General features: G+C 44.6%; 1 protein-coding gene across 1 annotated transcript in view; it reads right to left on the bottom strand.

Moving 5' to 3' along the window:
* Positions 1-364: 364 nt before the first annotated feature.
* The window catches only part of LOC137537142 (zinc finger protein 271-like), a 30556-nt gene continuing 13229 nt past the window's right edge, over positions 365-17691 (bottom strand). The window contains exons 2-3 of the mRNA XM_068259270.1: positions 14500-15579; positions 365-2629 (exon numbers count right to left, since the gene is read on the bottom strand). Coding sequence (XP_068115371.1) covers positions 741-2629; positions 14500-15579 — 2969 coding nt within the window. The 3' untranslated portion in view covers positions 365-740. The remainder of the gene's footprint in view (positions 2630-14499; positions 15580-17691) is intronic.

Genomic DNA, 17691 nt, shown 5'->3' with positions numbered 1-17691 from the left:
AGCAGAAGTAATTCTAGCTAATATGGAAGAATTAAGAAACCCTGTCCCTTCTAAAAAGTATTGGCCTATACATATAAGTTACTTTATTATAATGTTTATTAGAAAACTCCACACTAACTACCCTACATACCAGCAATACCAGAGGTGAGGAGGGAGACACAATACCTGTGGAGCAGTAACAGCCTGCTCTGATGCCTCCACAGTCTGTCTGACAGCTTCCGCTATAGCTTCCGCCTGCTCCATACTGCCCATTCAGCATTTGCGTGTGTGTGCAAAGCTCCGTGTAACACTTTAGCCCCAGAGGTTTATACACCCCACCCCCCAAGCCCCCCCCCCCTCCCCCCCCCCCAGTGACCAGGCCATTTTTTACAATTCGGCTCTTCACAACTTTAATGGTTTATTGCTCGGCCATATAACATAGCACCCAAATAAATGTTACCTCCTTTTCTTCTCAATATAGATCTTTCTTTTGGTGGTATTTGATTGCTGCTGCAATTTTTTGTTTCTTTTCATTCATAAAAGATCGACATTTTTGCAAAAAAAAAAAAAAAAAGTTTTTTTACCCGCCCAAAATTAGGCCTAGACTACAATACATACATTACACTTTCATAGACATAGGACTATGGTAGGGATTAGATTGTGACCCCCTCCGAGGGACAGTTAAGTGACAGGACAATATAGTCTGTACAGCGCTGTGGAAGATGTCAGCGCTATATAAATAACCATGCACATGAACAGTGCTATTCCCCAGTGTGAGATCTCTCATGTCTGACAAGGTTACATTTCAGTAGAAAACATTTCCCACACTCTGCACATGAATGAGGCTTCTCACCAGTGTGAGATCTCTTATGTACAACAAGGTGTGATTTCTGTATAAAACTTTTCCCACACTCTGCACACGTATACGGCTTCACACCAGAGTGAGATCTCTCATGTACCACAAGACGTGATTTAATCACAAAACATTTCCCACACTGAGCACATGGATAGGGCTTCTCACCGGTGTGGGATCTTCCATGTGTGACAAGATTATTTTTATGCTTAAAACATTTCCCACACTCGGCACATGAATATGGCTTTTCACCAGAATGATATTTCTCATGACTGTCAAGATGTGATTTATAATGAAAACATTTCCCACACTCAGCACATGAATAGAGCTTCTCACTAGTGTGAGATTTCTCATGAATGACAAGATTTGCTTTTAGACCAAAACATTTCCCACACTCAGCACATGAATAAGGTTTCTCACCGGTGTGGGATCTTTCATGTGTGCCAAGTTCTGATTTCTGTGCAAAACATTTCCCACACTCAGCACATGAATAGGGCTTTTCGCCAGTGTGAGATCTCTCATGTCTGACAAGGTTACATTTCAGTAGAAAACCTTTCCCACACTCTGCACATGAATAGGGCTTTTCACCAGTGTGAGATCTCTCATGTCTGACAAGGTGTGATTTTTCTATAAAACATTTCCCACACTCAGCACACGAATAGAGGTTCTCCCCAGTGTGAGATCTCACATGTACCACAAGACGTGATTTATTCACAAAATGTTTCCCACACTCAGCACATGGATAGGCCTTCTCACCTGAGTGAGATCTTTCATGTCTGACAAGATTTGATTTATTCACAAAACATTTCCCACACTCAGCACATGGATAGGGCTTCTCACCTGTGTGAGATCTCTCATGTATGACAAGATTTGTTTTATGCCCAAAACATTTCCCACACTCAGCACATGAATAAGGTTTCTCACCAGTGTGTAATCTCTCATGACTGACAAGACGTGATTTCAGAAGAAAACATTTCCCACACTCAAGACATGAATAGGGCTTTTCACCAGTATGAAATCTTTCATGAATGACAAGAGTTGATTTCCGAGGAAAACATTTCCCACACTCAGCACATGAATAGGGCTTCTTACCAGTGTGAGATCTCTCATGTATGACAAGATTTGTTTTTTGCCCAAAACATTTCCCACACTCTGTACATGAATAGGGCTTCTCCCCGGTGTGAGATCTTTCATGTGTAAAAAGATATGATTTATGTGCAAAACATTTTCCACACTCTGCACATGCATAAGGCTTCTCTGAATGGGGCTTCTCACCAGTGTGAGATCTCTCATGTGTGACAAGATGTGATTTATTCACAAAATATTTCCCACACTCAGCACATGGATAGGGCTTCTCACCTGTGTGAGATCTCTCATGTCTGACAAGATTTGTTTTATGGCCAAAACATTTCCCACACTCAGCACATGAAAAGGGCTTTTCACCAGTGTGAGATCTCTCATGACTGACAAGCTGTGATTTATGACTAAAACATTTCCCACACTCAGCACATGAATAGGGCTTCTCACCAGTATGAGATCTCTCATGTCTGACTAGATGTGAATTTCGAACAAAACATTTCCCACATGTGGAACAGGAATAAGACCCTCCAGCAGGGGGAGAGCTGTGCTGGGTATGAGGCCCCTCAGGGTTAGACAGGTCAGGAGAGTCTGGGGGAATATTTGGGGTCACCAGGATCTCTGCAGGAGACTCTTGTCCAGTGACATCATCATCCGTTGTACAGTCTGTGGATCCATAGAGACGAGTCTCTGAGAGGTTCCTGATGCTGGGACTCCGCGCTGCAAATAGAGAAACATCATCACTTCCTGGCAGAGAATTCTGATAGGAGGAACAATTATCATTAGGGATGGTCAGTGAGCTGCTGAAAATTCCAAGTTGATGCAAAGTATGTGCAGATTAGAAATTGAGCAAATGCAGCAGCTGCACATTTGCATATAATTAACATACAGTTTGCACCCTCTCTGAGTTATTTGCATGTCATTGACCATCACTAGTTATCAGCCTGACAGAGAATTGCAGAAGGTTGTGCTCATTACAGGCGGCTAATCACATGACTATAACTTTGGAATGCATGCAAATTTTACGTAGCCTGGAATTTAGTCAATCAAACGCTTTTCCTGAAAAATGAGATTAACTGCATACAATTTGCATGACATTTGCATACAATTCAGTTATTTGCATCTTATTGACCACCCCTACGCATAAAGTATTGCCCATACTTGGAAAAGCAGTAAATTGCAGAGCTTGATGAGACAATGGAAGCAATGTGTTACTCCTGTGACAACAGACCTATATGTACTTATAGCAAGAAATCTGTGTTATGTTTGTAGAGCAATGCAATGTCACTTACACATTCTTATTACCGCTGTATCCTCATTGGAGAGATAAGATGTTCATCACCTTGTAAAATATACAGAGACAAAGGGAGTCCAAATTGTGGAGTATTATCCTCCTTGGCGGTATGGATGAGCTCAGTTTGTCCATGACCGCTGGAGGGCGCCGCTCAGGCCCTGCTGGGCCAATTTTAACAATTTTTTTTTAAACGCGCAGCTAGCACTTTGCTAGCTGCGTGTGGGGGACGATCGCCGCCGATACCCGTCGCGAAAGGGCCCCCCCTCCCGAGACCCCTGCGCAGCCTGGCCAATCAGTGCCAGGCAGCGCTGTGGGGTGGATTGGGACTCCCGATGACATCATCACGATCGTCGCCATGACGATGGGGGAAGCCCTCCAAGAAATCCCGTTCAGAACGGGATTTCCGGATGGGTTAATGCGCCGGAAGCGTTCGGAAAGGTAAGACGCCGCCGGGAGGGGAGAATCATGTAGCTAGCGCTAGGCTAGCTAAATGGTTTAAAAAAAAAAATACTGCTGCGCCGCCACCCTGGCGATCTTAATAGAACGCCAGGGTGGTTAATGCTGAGCTGGTGATTTGTGGAGTGTGGAGGGAAACTCACTAAAAAAAGGCTGCTTTTTAGGGCACCAGCCAAGAGAAAAGATACCCTCTAGAGAAATGGACCTGATAATATATTCAAAATGAATGATCCAAATGCGCATATCATCAAAAAATCCCCCACGCCAGGTCCCTTCACTCAGTTTTACAGCACTATATACACTTTGCTTTTTTCTTGGAGCAATATTGCACCCTGGAGGGAGTCTTGGAATTAGGCTCCCGTCTTATGCACTTTATTTATGTTCATTGTGATTTATAATATTGTAGGTAAATTGTGGACTGCGGCACCTATCCCGGTTTTTCTGGGTGTGGACCGCAGCCCACGATTCCAATAGGGTGTTTTTGTCCAATAGTTTTGAGTTTTATGGGATTTGTTCCATTGTTGCCGACACACAGTAGGATGTTTTTGTACCGTCATTTTGGTTCATTAATTTTTGTAAGCATTTATTGTACACAATCTGTGATGGTGTATTTGTTGGAAATCAGACACTGGACACTTTTATTGGCAATTAGTTACCTACACATTATTTATAGCACTTGATGTTCATTGCCTAATTAGGAGCTAAAATATTTATGTAATTTTATGACAATTATAACTCATTATAGGACTGGTGATCCACATTTTGTGTGATATATGGGGGTCTTTTATGGATTTTAATTGTATGTGATCTTGTAGTTTAATAAAGATATGTTAATTTTTTTGATGATATGCGCATTTCGATCATTCATTTTGAATATATTATCAGGTCCATTTCTCTAGAGGGTATCTTTTTTCTTGATTAGTTTAGTTCTATATGAAGCCTGCAGATAGGGAGCTGTGATTATTATTTGTGCTCGCATGTATATGTAAAATGTGGAGGAATTTGTCTCCACTCGGCTCCCCAGGGCTTCCTCTAGGTCTTGGTCACACTCTTGATAAAGCTATAGTTGGTGGGACAGGCCTGGTGGCCCAAGCTGGAGGCCTAGTCCTCCTGGTGAGGAGGTGACAATGCAAAGGGGGAAAGAGGAAGCCGGAGCAGATACAATTGTTTAAAACAAATAAAATGGAGGAAAGAGGTGGCTTACATACAGGATGATGTGATATACAGAATATAAACTAATGCATTTCTCTATTGCATAGGTCATATGTTATTTAGTATAAACTATGTTATTAATTATTAGGGATGGCAAAACATCAAAATTTTACGTCCGCAAAATTTTACTGTGAAAATGTGCAAGCTGATCCTTCACGGCGAACCCCTTTGACTTTAATGGCAGGCAAACATCTAAAACCTTCTGGGCAATTGTGCAGTAGGGATGGCAGAACACATTTGTCAAGTAGTGCAAGCAATCCGGGTCATTTCGCATCTGCCCTATGCTTTCTTATAGTGCCAGTTTTTCACCTTTCACCCTGAAGTCAGATGGGACATGAGAGCCAAACACACGATTCCCACCCAGGCAACTCCTCCCCCATAAAAGGCACAATCCCAGTGACCATTTTTATTCTGCATTAGTCAGTGTAGGGGGTGGAGCTGCTGCTGCTGACACAGGGACTGTGTTAGAGAGGCTGTAGTGTGATATAGTGCTGTGTAGCAGTCAGTGTAGGGGGAGGAGCTGCTGCTGCTGATACAGGGACAGTGTTAGAGAGGCTGTAGTGTGATATAGTGCTGTGTAGCAGTAAGAGTAGGGAGAGGAGCTGCTGCTACAGATACCGGGACAGTGTTAGAGAGGCTGTAGTGTGATATAGTGCTGTGTAGCAGTCAGTGTAGGGAGAGGGGCTGCTGATACAGGGACAGTGTTAGAGAGGCTGTAGTGTGATATAGTGCTGTGTAGTAGTCAGTGTAGGGGGAGGAGATGCTGCTGATACAGGGACAGTGCTAGAGAGGCTGTAGTGTGATATAGTGCTGTGTAGCAGTCAGTGTAGGGAGAGGAGCTGCTGCTGCTGATACAGGGACAGTGTTAGAGAGGCTATAGTGTGATATAGTGCTGTGTAGCAGTCAGTGTAGGGGGAGGAGATGCTGCTGATACAGGGACAGTGTTAGAGAGGCTGTAGTGTGATATAGTGCTGTGTAGCAGTCAGTGTAGGGAGAGGAGCTGCTGCTGCTGATACAGGGACAGTGTTAGAGAGGCTGTAGTGTGATATAGTGCTGTGTAGGGGGAGGAGCTGCTGCTGATACAGGGACAGTGTTAGAGAGGCTGTATTGTGATATAGTGCTGTGTAGCAGTCAGTGTAGGGGGAGGAGCTGCTGCTGATACAGGGACAGTGTTAGAGAGGCTGTAGTGTGATATAGTGCTGTGTAGCAGTCAGTGTAGGGAGAGGAGATGCTGCTGATACAGGGACAGTGTTAGATAGGCTGCAGTGTGATATAGTGCTGTGTAGCAGTCAGTGTAGGGGGAGGAGCTGCTGCTGCTGATACAGGGACAGTGTTAGTGAGGCTGTAGTGTGATATAGTGCTGTGTAGCAGTCAGTGTAGGGGGAGGAGCTGCTGCTGCTGATACAGGGACAGTGTTAGAGAGGCTGTAGGGTGATAAAGTACTGTGTAGCAGTCAGTGCAGGGAGAGGATCTTCTGCTGTAGAGAGAGGGACAGTGATAGAGAGGCAGAATTGTAATATTGTGCTGTGTAGCTGCTTCCTAGATCCTCTGCTACTTGCAGTTCACCAGCTAGGGACCCTCCTCAAAAGTCCTTTTGAGGACTCTTCCTGACCATAAAAGTCCTTTTAACCCCCTTGGCATTATGATTCTTTCCAAATTTTAAAAAAGTAAATTTTATGCACCCTTTCAGACCCTAAAACCTGTAAAAAAAATCATGCTGCCAGGGAGATCTGCAGCATCCACAGCAATCACTCACCTCCTTTGCTCCAGCACTGCAGTTATGCCTCCATTTTCTGGGTGGCGCTGTAACTCTAAAGTGAAATTGCCGGCTGTTATCATCTCACCAGCAGGAAGCAGAGCCCCGGAGGAGAGGAAGAAGAATGCCGGCTGACGTCGGTATGTATAGGTATGTAGAGATGCTCCAGCTGCGCGCATTGCTCTGCATACAGCCTCTGGCGGCTACCCCGAGCAGAGGTCGGGATTACCGCTCTTAGCTGCAGTTTTCTGACCCAACCCTAGCTCGGAATTACCGCCAAGGAGGTTAAAGACTGACAGAGACATTGACCCTGCTGTAGTTATTATTAGTTGTTGCTTTTTTTGTGTTGTGGTGTGTTGTAGCAACACAACACCACCATATACAGTATAGTGTGTGGCTGTGTCCCGGTTACAGCCCGCCGTCCTGCGCAAAAGTAATTTCGTGTCTGACACTTGTGACAACGCATGCTGTGTTACACCCCCCCCCACCCCACCACACACACACACACACACACACACACACACACACACACACACAATATTACAGCCACACACGTGTGACCGACCATACTTTCTCATCGGTGAGATCGGTTTACCAAAAATAATTTGTGGCAATACCCCTTTGCTGGTCACTGCCTGCTGTGTGGTCAGCGTGTACTGTTACCATGTCACATTTACACCTGTGTGACCGTACTGTGTGTTCTAGGTGATCTCTGTGGTCCAAAATAAATAAATAAATTAGATTTGTGACAACACCCCTTGGCTGGTCACTGTCTGGCCTGCTGTGTGTTCAAAGTGTACTGTTTCCGTGTCACTTCAACATCTGTGTGACTGTACTGCGTGTTGTAGGTGATGTCCGTGTGCCCCCTAAAAAATTAGATTTGTGCCAATAGCCCCAGGCTGGCCACTGCCTGCTGTGTGATAAATGGGTACTGTTACCATGTCACATTAACACCTGTGTGACTGTATGTTCTAGGTGACCTCTGTGAGCAGTATAAATGCAGAGTAAGCCGTGCATATCTCACCTCTATATCACGCTGAACCTCCCTGTCACTGCTGCCTCTAGTGCCCGGCATCTTCTCGTGTGTCGCATAATGATATGAGGAAATGGAGATGCCGGACACTAAGGGGATCTGTGGCTGGAGAATTCACAGTGCTGGAGAGGTAAGAGATGCAAGGCTTCTACATCACCATACTCTGCACTTATACTGCTAAGTGGGGGGAGCACAGGAGGGGGGCACTAACACCACCATCAGGGGAAGCTGTGCAGATGGGAAGGGGGAGCACACCACCACCAGGGAAGATGTAGAGGAGGGGGAAGCCCACCACCACCAGGGAAACTCTGGGGGGAGGGTGGGGGGAAGCTGTGGGAGAGGGAGGGGGAAGCTGTTGGGGAGGGAAGCGGAAACCCACCAGCAGGGAAACTGAACTGGGGAAGAGGGGGTTACTAGGCACCAAGGAATGGTTTAGGGGTGGGAGGGGGACCAGTAGAAACATAGGAGCTGTATAAGGGGCACATGGCTGCAAAATAGGTCATGGCTAACAGTGTGGAAGGGACATGGCAAAATATGTGGAAGGGGCGGGTCTTCGTGTCCATTTTTTCTGGCTTCAGAAGTTGGGAGGTATGCATATGATGTCATATCTGCACATGCTCAGTCCATACCAACCAAACAAATACACTTTACTTTTTCACGTAACCAAATTAATTTACAACAGACACTAACACACATACAGAGACATCAGAACATGCTTCACACACATTGTTACAGTGAGGCAGGGATGACACCTTAGTTCGCTGAAAATGGCTGCATTTTATTGCGGATAATACTTTGTGCTTTCCGCACATGACGGCCAGCTGGCAGCAGTTACATAGTTATTTGGGTTGAAAAAAGTAATACTTCCATCGAGTTCAACCAGAAAAAGTACAACACCAGTCTGCTCCCTCACATATCCCTGTTGATCCAGAGGAAGGCGAAAAACCCTTACAAGGCCTCGGGTGCCTTTCAACGCAAGGAAAACATCTAAGCCCCCTTTAAATGCAGGTATAGAATTTGCCATAACTACACCCTGTGGCAATGCATTCCACGTCTTAATCACTCTTACTGTAAAGAACCCTTTCCTAAATAAATGGCTAAAACGTTTTTGCTCCATGCACAGACCATGTCCCCTAGTCCTTTGCAAAACCCTGGGGACAAAAAGCTCATCCACCGAGCTTTTATATTGCCCTCTGATGTATTTATATATGTTAATTAGATCTCCTCAAAGGCATCTTTTCTCCAGACTAAATAAACCCAGTTTATATAACCTTTCTTGGTAAGTGAGACCTCCCATCTCTCATATCAATTTTGTTGCTCGTCTCAGCACCTGCTCTAAATCTGTAATATCTTTCCTGTAATGTGGTGCCCAGAACTGAATTCCATATTTCAGTTTTTATTTCCCTTTTACTACATCGCAAAATGTTATGTGCTTTAGCTGCAGCTGTTTGGCATTGAATATGAGTATTAAACTTGCTGTTCTATCCAGATTCTTTTGCACTTTGTCACTATCTCCCTGATAGTTGGCGATTCTGCACAATTTTGTAACATCTGCAAAAAATAGCAACATTGCTTTCTACTTCATCTACTAAGTCATTAATACATTAATTAAATAGCACTGGACCCAGTACTGACCACTGTGGGACCCCACTGCTAACAGTCACCCATTTTGAATATGATCCACTTGCCACAACTCTTTGCTTTCTGTCAATTAGCCAGTCCTTTATCCACGCATACAGACTCTTCCCTAGACTTTGCATCCTTAACTTTTGCACCAGACTGTTGTGGGGAACACTATTGAAGGCCTTTGTGAACTAGCGTTCACAATCTCATAAGTTGAGCAGGTTAGTCAAAAGGTGGCCATACACTTGTCGATTTGCTATGAGATCGACCAACAGATAGATCCCTCTCTGATCGAATCTGATCAGAGAGGGATCATATGGCTGCCTTTACTGCAAACAGATTGCGAATCGATTTCAGCATGAAACCGATCACAATCTGTAAAGCTGCCGCCGCCCCCCCTGCATACATTACCTGATCGGCCGGCGCGAGTCCCCCGGTCTCCGCTGTCTCTTCTCCGCTCTGGGCTCCAGGGCTGCAGCTTCACAGAACTTCCTGTCCGGGGAAGTTTAAACAGGGGAGGGCGCTGCCATAAAGTCTTGTATAGCATCTCTTAACCCCTCAAATAGTTTGCACACCACTGACTAAGCTTACAGGTCTACAATTTCCGGGATCTGATTTTTTTGCCCTTCTTAAATAATGGGAAATGGTGCGCTGTACGCTAATCTGTTGAAACTCTTGTATAGCATCTCTTAACCCCTCAAATAGTTTGCACACCACTGACTAAGCTTACAGGTCTACAATTTCCGGGATCTGATTTTTTTGCCCTTCTTAAATAATGGGAAATGGTGCGCTGTACGCTAATCTGTTGAAACTCTTGTATAGCATCTCTTAACCCCTCAAATAGTTTGCACACCACTGACTAAGCTTACAGGTCTACAATTTCCGGGATCTGATTTTTTTGCCCTTCTTAAATAATGGGAAATGGTGCGCTGTACGCTAATCTGTTGAAAGAGTTGAAAGAGAGTCACAAAAAGATAAGATAAAGGGGTTTAACTGAACTTAATTCCCTTAGGCCCCAAGGATGTATGCCATCCGGGCCAGGCGCCTTATCCGTTTTTATTTTATTTAGTCTTGCCTTTACACCTTCCTGCATTGAGTATTTAATATTCAATTTTGAAGTTTGGAACCCTTCCGAATCTATAATTTGCAACAACGATGTTTCCCTTGTGAAGACAGAAGCAAAGCAAGCATTCATTAGCTCCGTTCTACTTTGGTCGTCCAACTTTGAGTTCCCTCTCATCCTTTAGGAGTCCACTAAAGTCCACCTTTCTTTTTTTAGAGTTAATAGATTTGTAAAACTTATTTGGGTTACATTTGATATCCCTGGCGATTTCATTTTCAATCTTTGCCACCCTAATGTCTTTTATACAACTTTTATTGCACTCCTTATAATTGCTTAATGCAGCCTTGGCCCCCTTCTGTTTTAGAACCTTACAGGTATTCTTTTTCAAATTCATTTTATCTATAACCTTTCTATTCATCCATAGAGGCCTTTTTTTTTTATTCCTAGACCTTTTGTTTCCGTATGGGATATATTTACTACAATACTCATTGAGAATACATTTCAAAATTTGCCATTTTCCTTCTGTGTCCTTGCCCTGTAATAAATTATCCCAGTCCACCAAACTTAGTGCCTGCCTGAGTTGACTGAATTTTGCTTCTCTAAACTTTATAGTTTTAGATGTTCTGCAGTTCTGTGACCTATCAATCACCAGATCAAACGATATCATGTTGTGATCACTATTCCCCAAATATTCTTGAACCTGCACATTTAATACATTATCTGGTCTATTATCTGGTCAAGTAATTGTTCTGTAGTGTTGCCAGAAATCTGCCACATTTAACAGAATGAGTAGCTTCAATATCCCAATCAATGTCTGGAAAGTTGAAGTCACCGAGAACTATGACCTCACTTTTACTTGCAGCTTTTTTTAATCTTCTGTAGTAGTTGCAGTTCTGACGCTTCATGAATATGAGGCAGCCTGTAGCAAACCTCAATAAGCAATTGGCAACAGCCATTTTCACCATGAAAATTTTCCCAAATGGACTTCACATCTTCACAATCTTCATCCATCTCATCATTCATGGCAGCTGTAAAAAAGTTTTTAACAAAGAGAAAAAAACTCCTCCACATTTATACCCACTCTGTCCTTCCTAAACACATTGGGCCTGATTCACAAAGCGGTGCTAACAGTTAGCACCGTGGTGAAAAGCCCTTTATCACGCCTAAACTCTGTTTAGGCATGATAAGTTTAGGTGTGATAAGTTTAGGTGTGATAAGTTTTTAGGTGTGATAAGTTTAAGTACCAACTGGGCTAGCACCGCAGTGCACAGCTGATCAAAAGTTTTGCGCTAGCAAAGTCTGGTGCACTTTGCATAGAGTTTAATGGCGCTGCTTTGCGTGCGGGACTTTGCGTGGGATCTAAACTTATCTAAACTTAGCATGCCTAAACTTATCATGCCTAAACTTATCATGCCTAAACTGAGTTTAGGCATGATAAAAATGGTTATCACGCCTAAAGTCTTTAACTGGGTTATCACCGCTTTGTGAATCGAGCCCATTGTATCCCCTAATTAGCTATCCATTCATGGCTTTCATCCATTCATGTCTCTGCTATTCCCACAATGTAATAGCCTTTGTCAATCAGAATGAACTCTAGTTCGTCCATTTTATTTGCAAGGCTCCTAGTATGGCTTACCATGCACTTAATATTATTACCTCCACATTTTCCAATTTTGGTTACCTTTAACGGGCTACATGAACTTTGCACTACCTCCTTACTCTTTACACTGGCCCCGCCCCCTATCCATCCCCTGTAATGTTAGGCTCCCACTGTCTTTTTACCTTATCTTGTCTACATATTGAGACTTTACCCTCCCACCTCCCCCCAGATCCTAGTTTAAAATATCCTCCAACTGTTTAGTTCTCCCCAATGCAGCTGCACCCACCCTCCGCTTGGCGGATTGGTCAAAACCAGTCTCATCAGCTCAACGATCGTTTGTACACGTCTGACTTGACGTCCAAACGACCGGTCTAAATGACCGATTGTACATCAGACGTGTGTATGCACCTTTAGGCTCCCACTGTCTTTTTACCTTATCTCGTCTACATATTGAGACTTTACCGTCCCACCTCCCCCCAGATCCTAGTTTAAAATCTTCTCCAACTGTTTAGCTCTCCCCAGTGCAGCTGCACCCTCCCCATTTAGGTGCAGCCCTTCCCTACTGTAGAACCTGTAGCCAACTGCAAAGTGTGCCCAGTACTCCAGGAACCCAACCCTCTCCTTCCTGCACCAATTTCTCAGCCACTTATTTAACTCCCTAAGCTCCCTCTGTCTCTCAGATGTAGCGCGTGGCACTGGTAGTATTTCAGAGAACACCACCTTGGAGGTCTTTGCTTTAAGTTTATCTCCAAGTAGCTGAAAATAATTTTTGAGGACCTTCCATCTCCCATTAACTTTGTCATTGTTACTAATGCGTAGCATGACAGCCGGGTCTTCCCCAGCCCCACCCAATAATCTGCCAATTCCTTCCACTATATGCCGAACCCGAGCACCTGGGAGACAACACACTGTACAGCATTCACGGTTTCTTCAACAGATTACCCTATCAGTGTGCCTAATAGTCAAATCCCTTATCACCAGTATCTGTCTAGCCTTTGCTGCTCTCCTAATCCCATTCTCATTGCAGTGGTTGTCCGACAGCAATAGGAATTGCATGCAGAGTGTGAAAAAAGCAACAACGTTTTCTTCTGCCAAATGCCGAAAAACTTGCATTTTAACACCTGATCATACATGTCCTGAGGAAAGCATTACTTGAGTTTTCTCATGCGATTTATCAGAGCAAAATGCCTGCAGTTCCCACAAGTGTGATCCCTACCTGAATATCTCATACATGACACACACAAGTTATACATTTGTTACACGCAGTGTTCTCCCCAGGCTCTTTTAGCTGGGTGCTCCACCCGGCTAGTTTTGTTGAGCACCCAGCTGTCATCAGCTCACCTCCACTTATGCTGTAAGCAGAGTTGTGCACAGGAGCATCGGCCACGCATTCTCTCATCTCGCCCCACCCGGCTATTTTTTCATGCCACCCGGCTGGAAAAAAATACTGGGGAGAACACTGACACGGTAATAAAGGCCTAAGCATAAGACTGCCTTGTCTGCAGCACGAGTAGCCGTGAATCTTACAGAACACCCACCAGCTTACACCCTTCTAGAGACTCAGGCAGGGAGCACACTTGTCATGATTTGTCTGCAGCACAAGTGGCCGTGCGTCTTACAGAACACCCACCAGCTTACACCCTTCTAGAGACTCAGGCAGGAAGCACACTTGTCATGATTTGTCTGCAGCACAAGTGGCCGTGCGTCTTACAGAACACCCACCAGCTTACACCCCTCTAGAGACTCAGGCAGGGAGCACACTTGTCATGATTTGGCTGCAGCACAAGTGGCCGTGTGTCTTACAGAACACCCGCCAGCTTACACCCTTCTAGAGACTCAGGCAGGGAACACACTTGTCATGATTTGTTTGCAAGGCCAGTATTACAGGCCATTAACACTAAGTAACCTCTACTGTCACTGATCTGTATATGATAATGTGCAGTGACTATTATCAGCATATTACAAGCCGGTAACACCAACTCACCCCTACTGTGTCCAATCCGTGTACAGTTATGTATTGTGGCCATTATCAGCGTAGTACAGGCCGGTAACCAAAGGGGCTTGATTCACTAAAGTGTGATAACTGTTATCACAGCTCCTTCTCGCAAGTTTTTCCGCGTTTTTGCATGTAAAGGTTTGTGCGCACACATGTTCACGAGAACGCTAATTTTTGCACACAATAACCTTCACATTGGTTAATGCGCAAACACGAAGGTTATCGTGCGCAAAAATTGCGTTAGCGCGTGAACACGAAAATTTGCACACGCAAACCTTCACGCACTAAAACGCGCAAAAACTTGTGTGAAGGGGCTGTGATAACAGTTATCACACTTCAGTAAATCAAGCCCGATGTGTGACCATACAGAACAGGGCACTCCAAAGCCATCAGGGTGACTGTACTGCGACTGTTACTAAACTGTCATTAAACACAATTAAGAAAGAAAGTTTTAGATGAGAAAAATCTAACATTTACACCCCTAATATGGCCAGTCTGTGATCAGTGACACAGTCATAACAGCTAAACATATTCAATATTTAATGTTGATAACTCACCTGTTCTGCTTTCTGGAAGAGGGTCCTCATCTATAGTTGTCCCCATCATGTCACCCTCCTCTGCAGACTGCTGATCACTCCTCACATACGTCTCTTCTTCTTCCTCTTTCATTGTCCCCATCATGTCACCCTCCTCTGCAGACTGCTGATCACTCCTCACATACGTCTCTTCTTCTTCCTCTTTCATTGTCCCCATCATGTCACCTCCCTCTGCAGACTGCTGATCACTCCTCACATATGTCTCTTCTTCTTCCTCTTTAATTGTCCCCATCATGTCACCCTCCTCTGCAGACTGCTGATCACTCCTCACATACGTCTCTTCTTCTTCCTCTTTCATTGTCCCCATCATGTCACCTCCCTCTGCAGACTGCTGATCACTCCTCACATATGTCTCTTCTTCTTCCTCTTTAATTGTCGTCATCATGTCTCCCTTCTCCACAGACTGCTGATCCCTCCTCACAAATGTTTCTTCTTCTTTAATCACTCTTATTATTACATCCTCCATAGCCTGCTGATCATTCCTCACATATGTCTCTTCTTCCTTTTGAATTGTCCTCATCATGTCACCCTCCTCCATAGACTGTTGATCACTCCTCACATATGTCTCTTCTTCTTCCTCTTTAATTGTTGTCATCATGTCTCCCTTCTCCATAGACTGCTGATCACTCCTCACATATGTCTCTTCTTCTTCCTTTTTAATTGTCCTCATCATGTCACCCTCCTCCATAGACTGTTGATCACTCCTCACATATGTCTCTTCTTCTTCCTCTTTAATTGTCGTCATCATGTCTCCCTTCTCCATAGACTGCTGATCCCGCCTCACAAATGTCTCTTCTTGTTCCTCTTTAATTATCCTCATCATGTCACCCTCCTCCATAGACTGCTGATCACTCTTCACATATGTCTCTTCTTCTTCCTCTTTATATGTCCCCATCATGTCACCCTCCTCCATAGACTGCTGCTCACTTCTCACATACGTTTCTGCTTCTTCTTTAATTGTCCCCATCATGCCACTCTCCTCCATAGACTGCTGATCATACCTCACATATGTCTCTTGTTCTTTGAGCTCAGATCTGAGTTCTGAAAAGGATAAGAAATTATATATGTAAGATATTAGTACTAATAAACAGAGAACACAAAATAACAATTTGCTAGGGGCTGGTAATCTCCCATAGACCAGAGGCGCTGCCAATTTTCAGCTTGTGAGCTGCTTAAAAAAAGAACATATTGTAAATGATCTACCAGGCACAATTTACCTACAGATGCAAGCCACAACTGCAGCACATGCACAGCGGCAGTACATCACTGATTACCACAAGCCACAACTGCAGCACATGCACAGCTGCAGTCCATCAGTGATTACCACAAGCCACAACTGCAGCACATGCACAGCGGCAGTACATCACTGATTACCACAAGCCACAACTGCAGCACATGCACAGCTGCAGTCCATCAGTGATTACTACAAGCCACAACTGCAACACATGCACAGCGGCAGTCCATCAGTAATTACCACAAGCCACAACTGCAGCACTTACACAGCTGCAGTCCATCAGTGATTACTACAAGCCACAACTGCAACACATGCACAGCGGCAGTCCATCAGTGATTACCACAGGCCACAACTGCAGCACATGCACAGCGGCAGACCATCAGTGATTACCACAAGCCACAGCTGCAGCACATGCACAGCTGCAGTCCATCAGTGATTACCATAAGCCACAACTGCAGCACATGCGCAGCGGCAGTCCATCAGTGATTACCACAAGCCACAGCTGCAGCGCATCCAAAGCGGCAGTCCATCAGAGATTACCACAAGCCACAACTGCAGCACATGCACATTGGCAGTCCATCAGTGATTACCACAAGCCACAACTGCAGCACATGCACATTGGCAGTCCATCAGTGATTACCACAAGCCACAACTGCAGCACATGCACAGCGGCAGTCCATCAGTGATTACCACAAGCCACAACTGCAGCACATGCACAGCGGCTGCTCACCAGTGATTACCACAAGCCACAACTGCAGCATATGCACATTGGCAGTCCATCAGTGATTACCACATGCCACAACTGCAGCACATGCACAGCGGCAGTCCATCAGTAATTACCACAAGCCACAACTGCAGCACATGCACAGCTGCAGTCCATCAGTGATTACCACAAGCCACAACTGCAGCACACGCACAGCGGCACCCCATCAGTGACTACCACAAGCCACAACTGCAGCACATGCACAGCGGCAGTCCATCAGTGATTACCACAGGCCACAACTGCAGCACATGCACAGCGGAACCCCATCAGTGATTACCACAAGCCACAGCTGCAGCACATGCACAGCGGCAGTCCATCAGTGATTACCACAAGCCACAGCTGCTGCACATGCACAGCGGCAGTCCATCAGTGATTACCACAAGCCACAGCTGCAGCGCATCCAAAGCGGCTATCAGGGAAAATGGGAAGAGATACAGGCCTGTCTCCCAAAAAGCTGGGATAAACACAAACCTCCTGTGACTGCAGTAATAAACACAGATGGTAACAGGTGTATGTAGATGCATGATTTATAGCCGAAGAAGTAATAGAGATCCAGAGATAAGGTAATACAGAGAGTGTGCATACGTGTGAGGCGCCAGCTGGAGGTGGTAGCTGCTCCACAAGGATCTTATGGGCTCAGTATTTAAAGCACAACCATTATTTCATTAGCAGCTTCAATAGACTTCTCTCTTTTGAGATAAGTGCACTGCTGCTTTTCATCTCAGTTGGCAGAACTTGCTGTGCTTTAAATGCTTGGAATGCTTTGATCTCTCTCTCTAGCAAAAAATATAGAAAATTAAAGCAGAAGTCCTCTGTTATTGTCTCACACTGCCCCTAGTGACAACTGGCCATAAATACACATCACAGCTGTACAAATTAAGTCGGCAGAACTCGTTGTGCTGTAAATTCTTGGAATGCATTGATCTCTCTCTCAGAAATCCTCTGTTAGGCCTTGTTCACATTGCATTCTGATTATGTTAGCGTTGGGCAGGTTTTTTTTTTTTTTGGAGATTCCTGGCGCTTGGGTGGGCGTTTTTGTTAAAAGCGCTTTTCAAAACCATTTTTATACTTCACTCCCTGGCGCAAGTCAGGAAGAGAACTCTTTGACCGGGAAAATAATAAATACAATGTATTTATTCTTAAAAACGCAAACGCA

This window comes from Hyperolius riggenbachi, chromosome 10, assembly GCF_040937935.1.
Source record: "Hyperolius riggenbachi isolate aHypRig1 chromosome 10, aHypRig1.pri, whole genome shotgun sequence".
Taxonomy (NCBI): Eukaryota; Metazoa; Chordata; class Amphibia; order Anura; family Hyperoliidae; genus Hyperolius; species Hyperolius riggenbachi.
The sequence above is the reverse complement of the archived record's forward strand: the minus strand, read 5'-3'. Positions and strand labels throughout refer to the sequence as shown.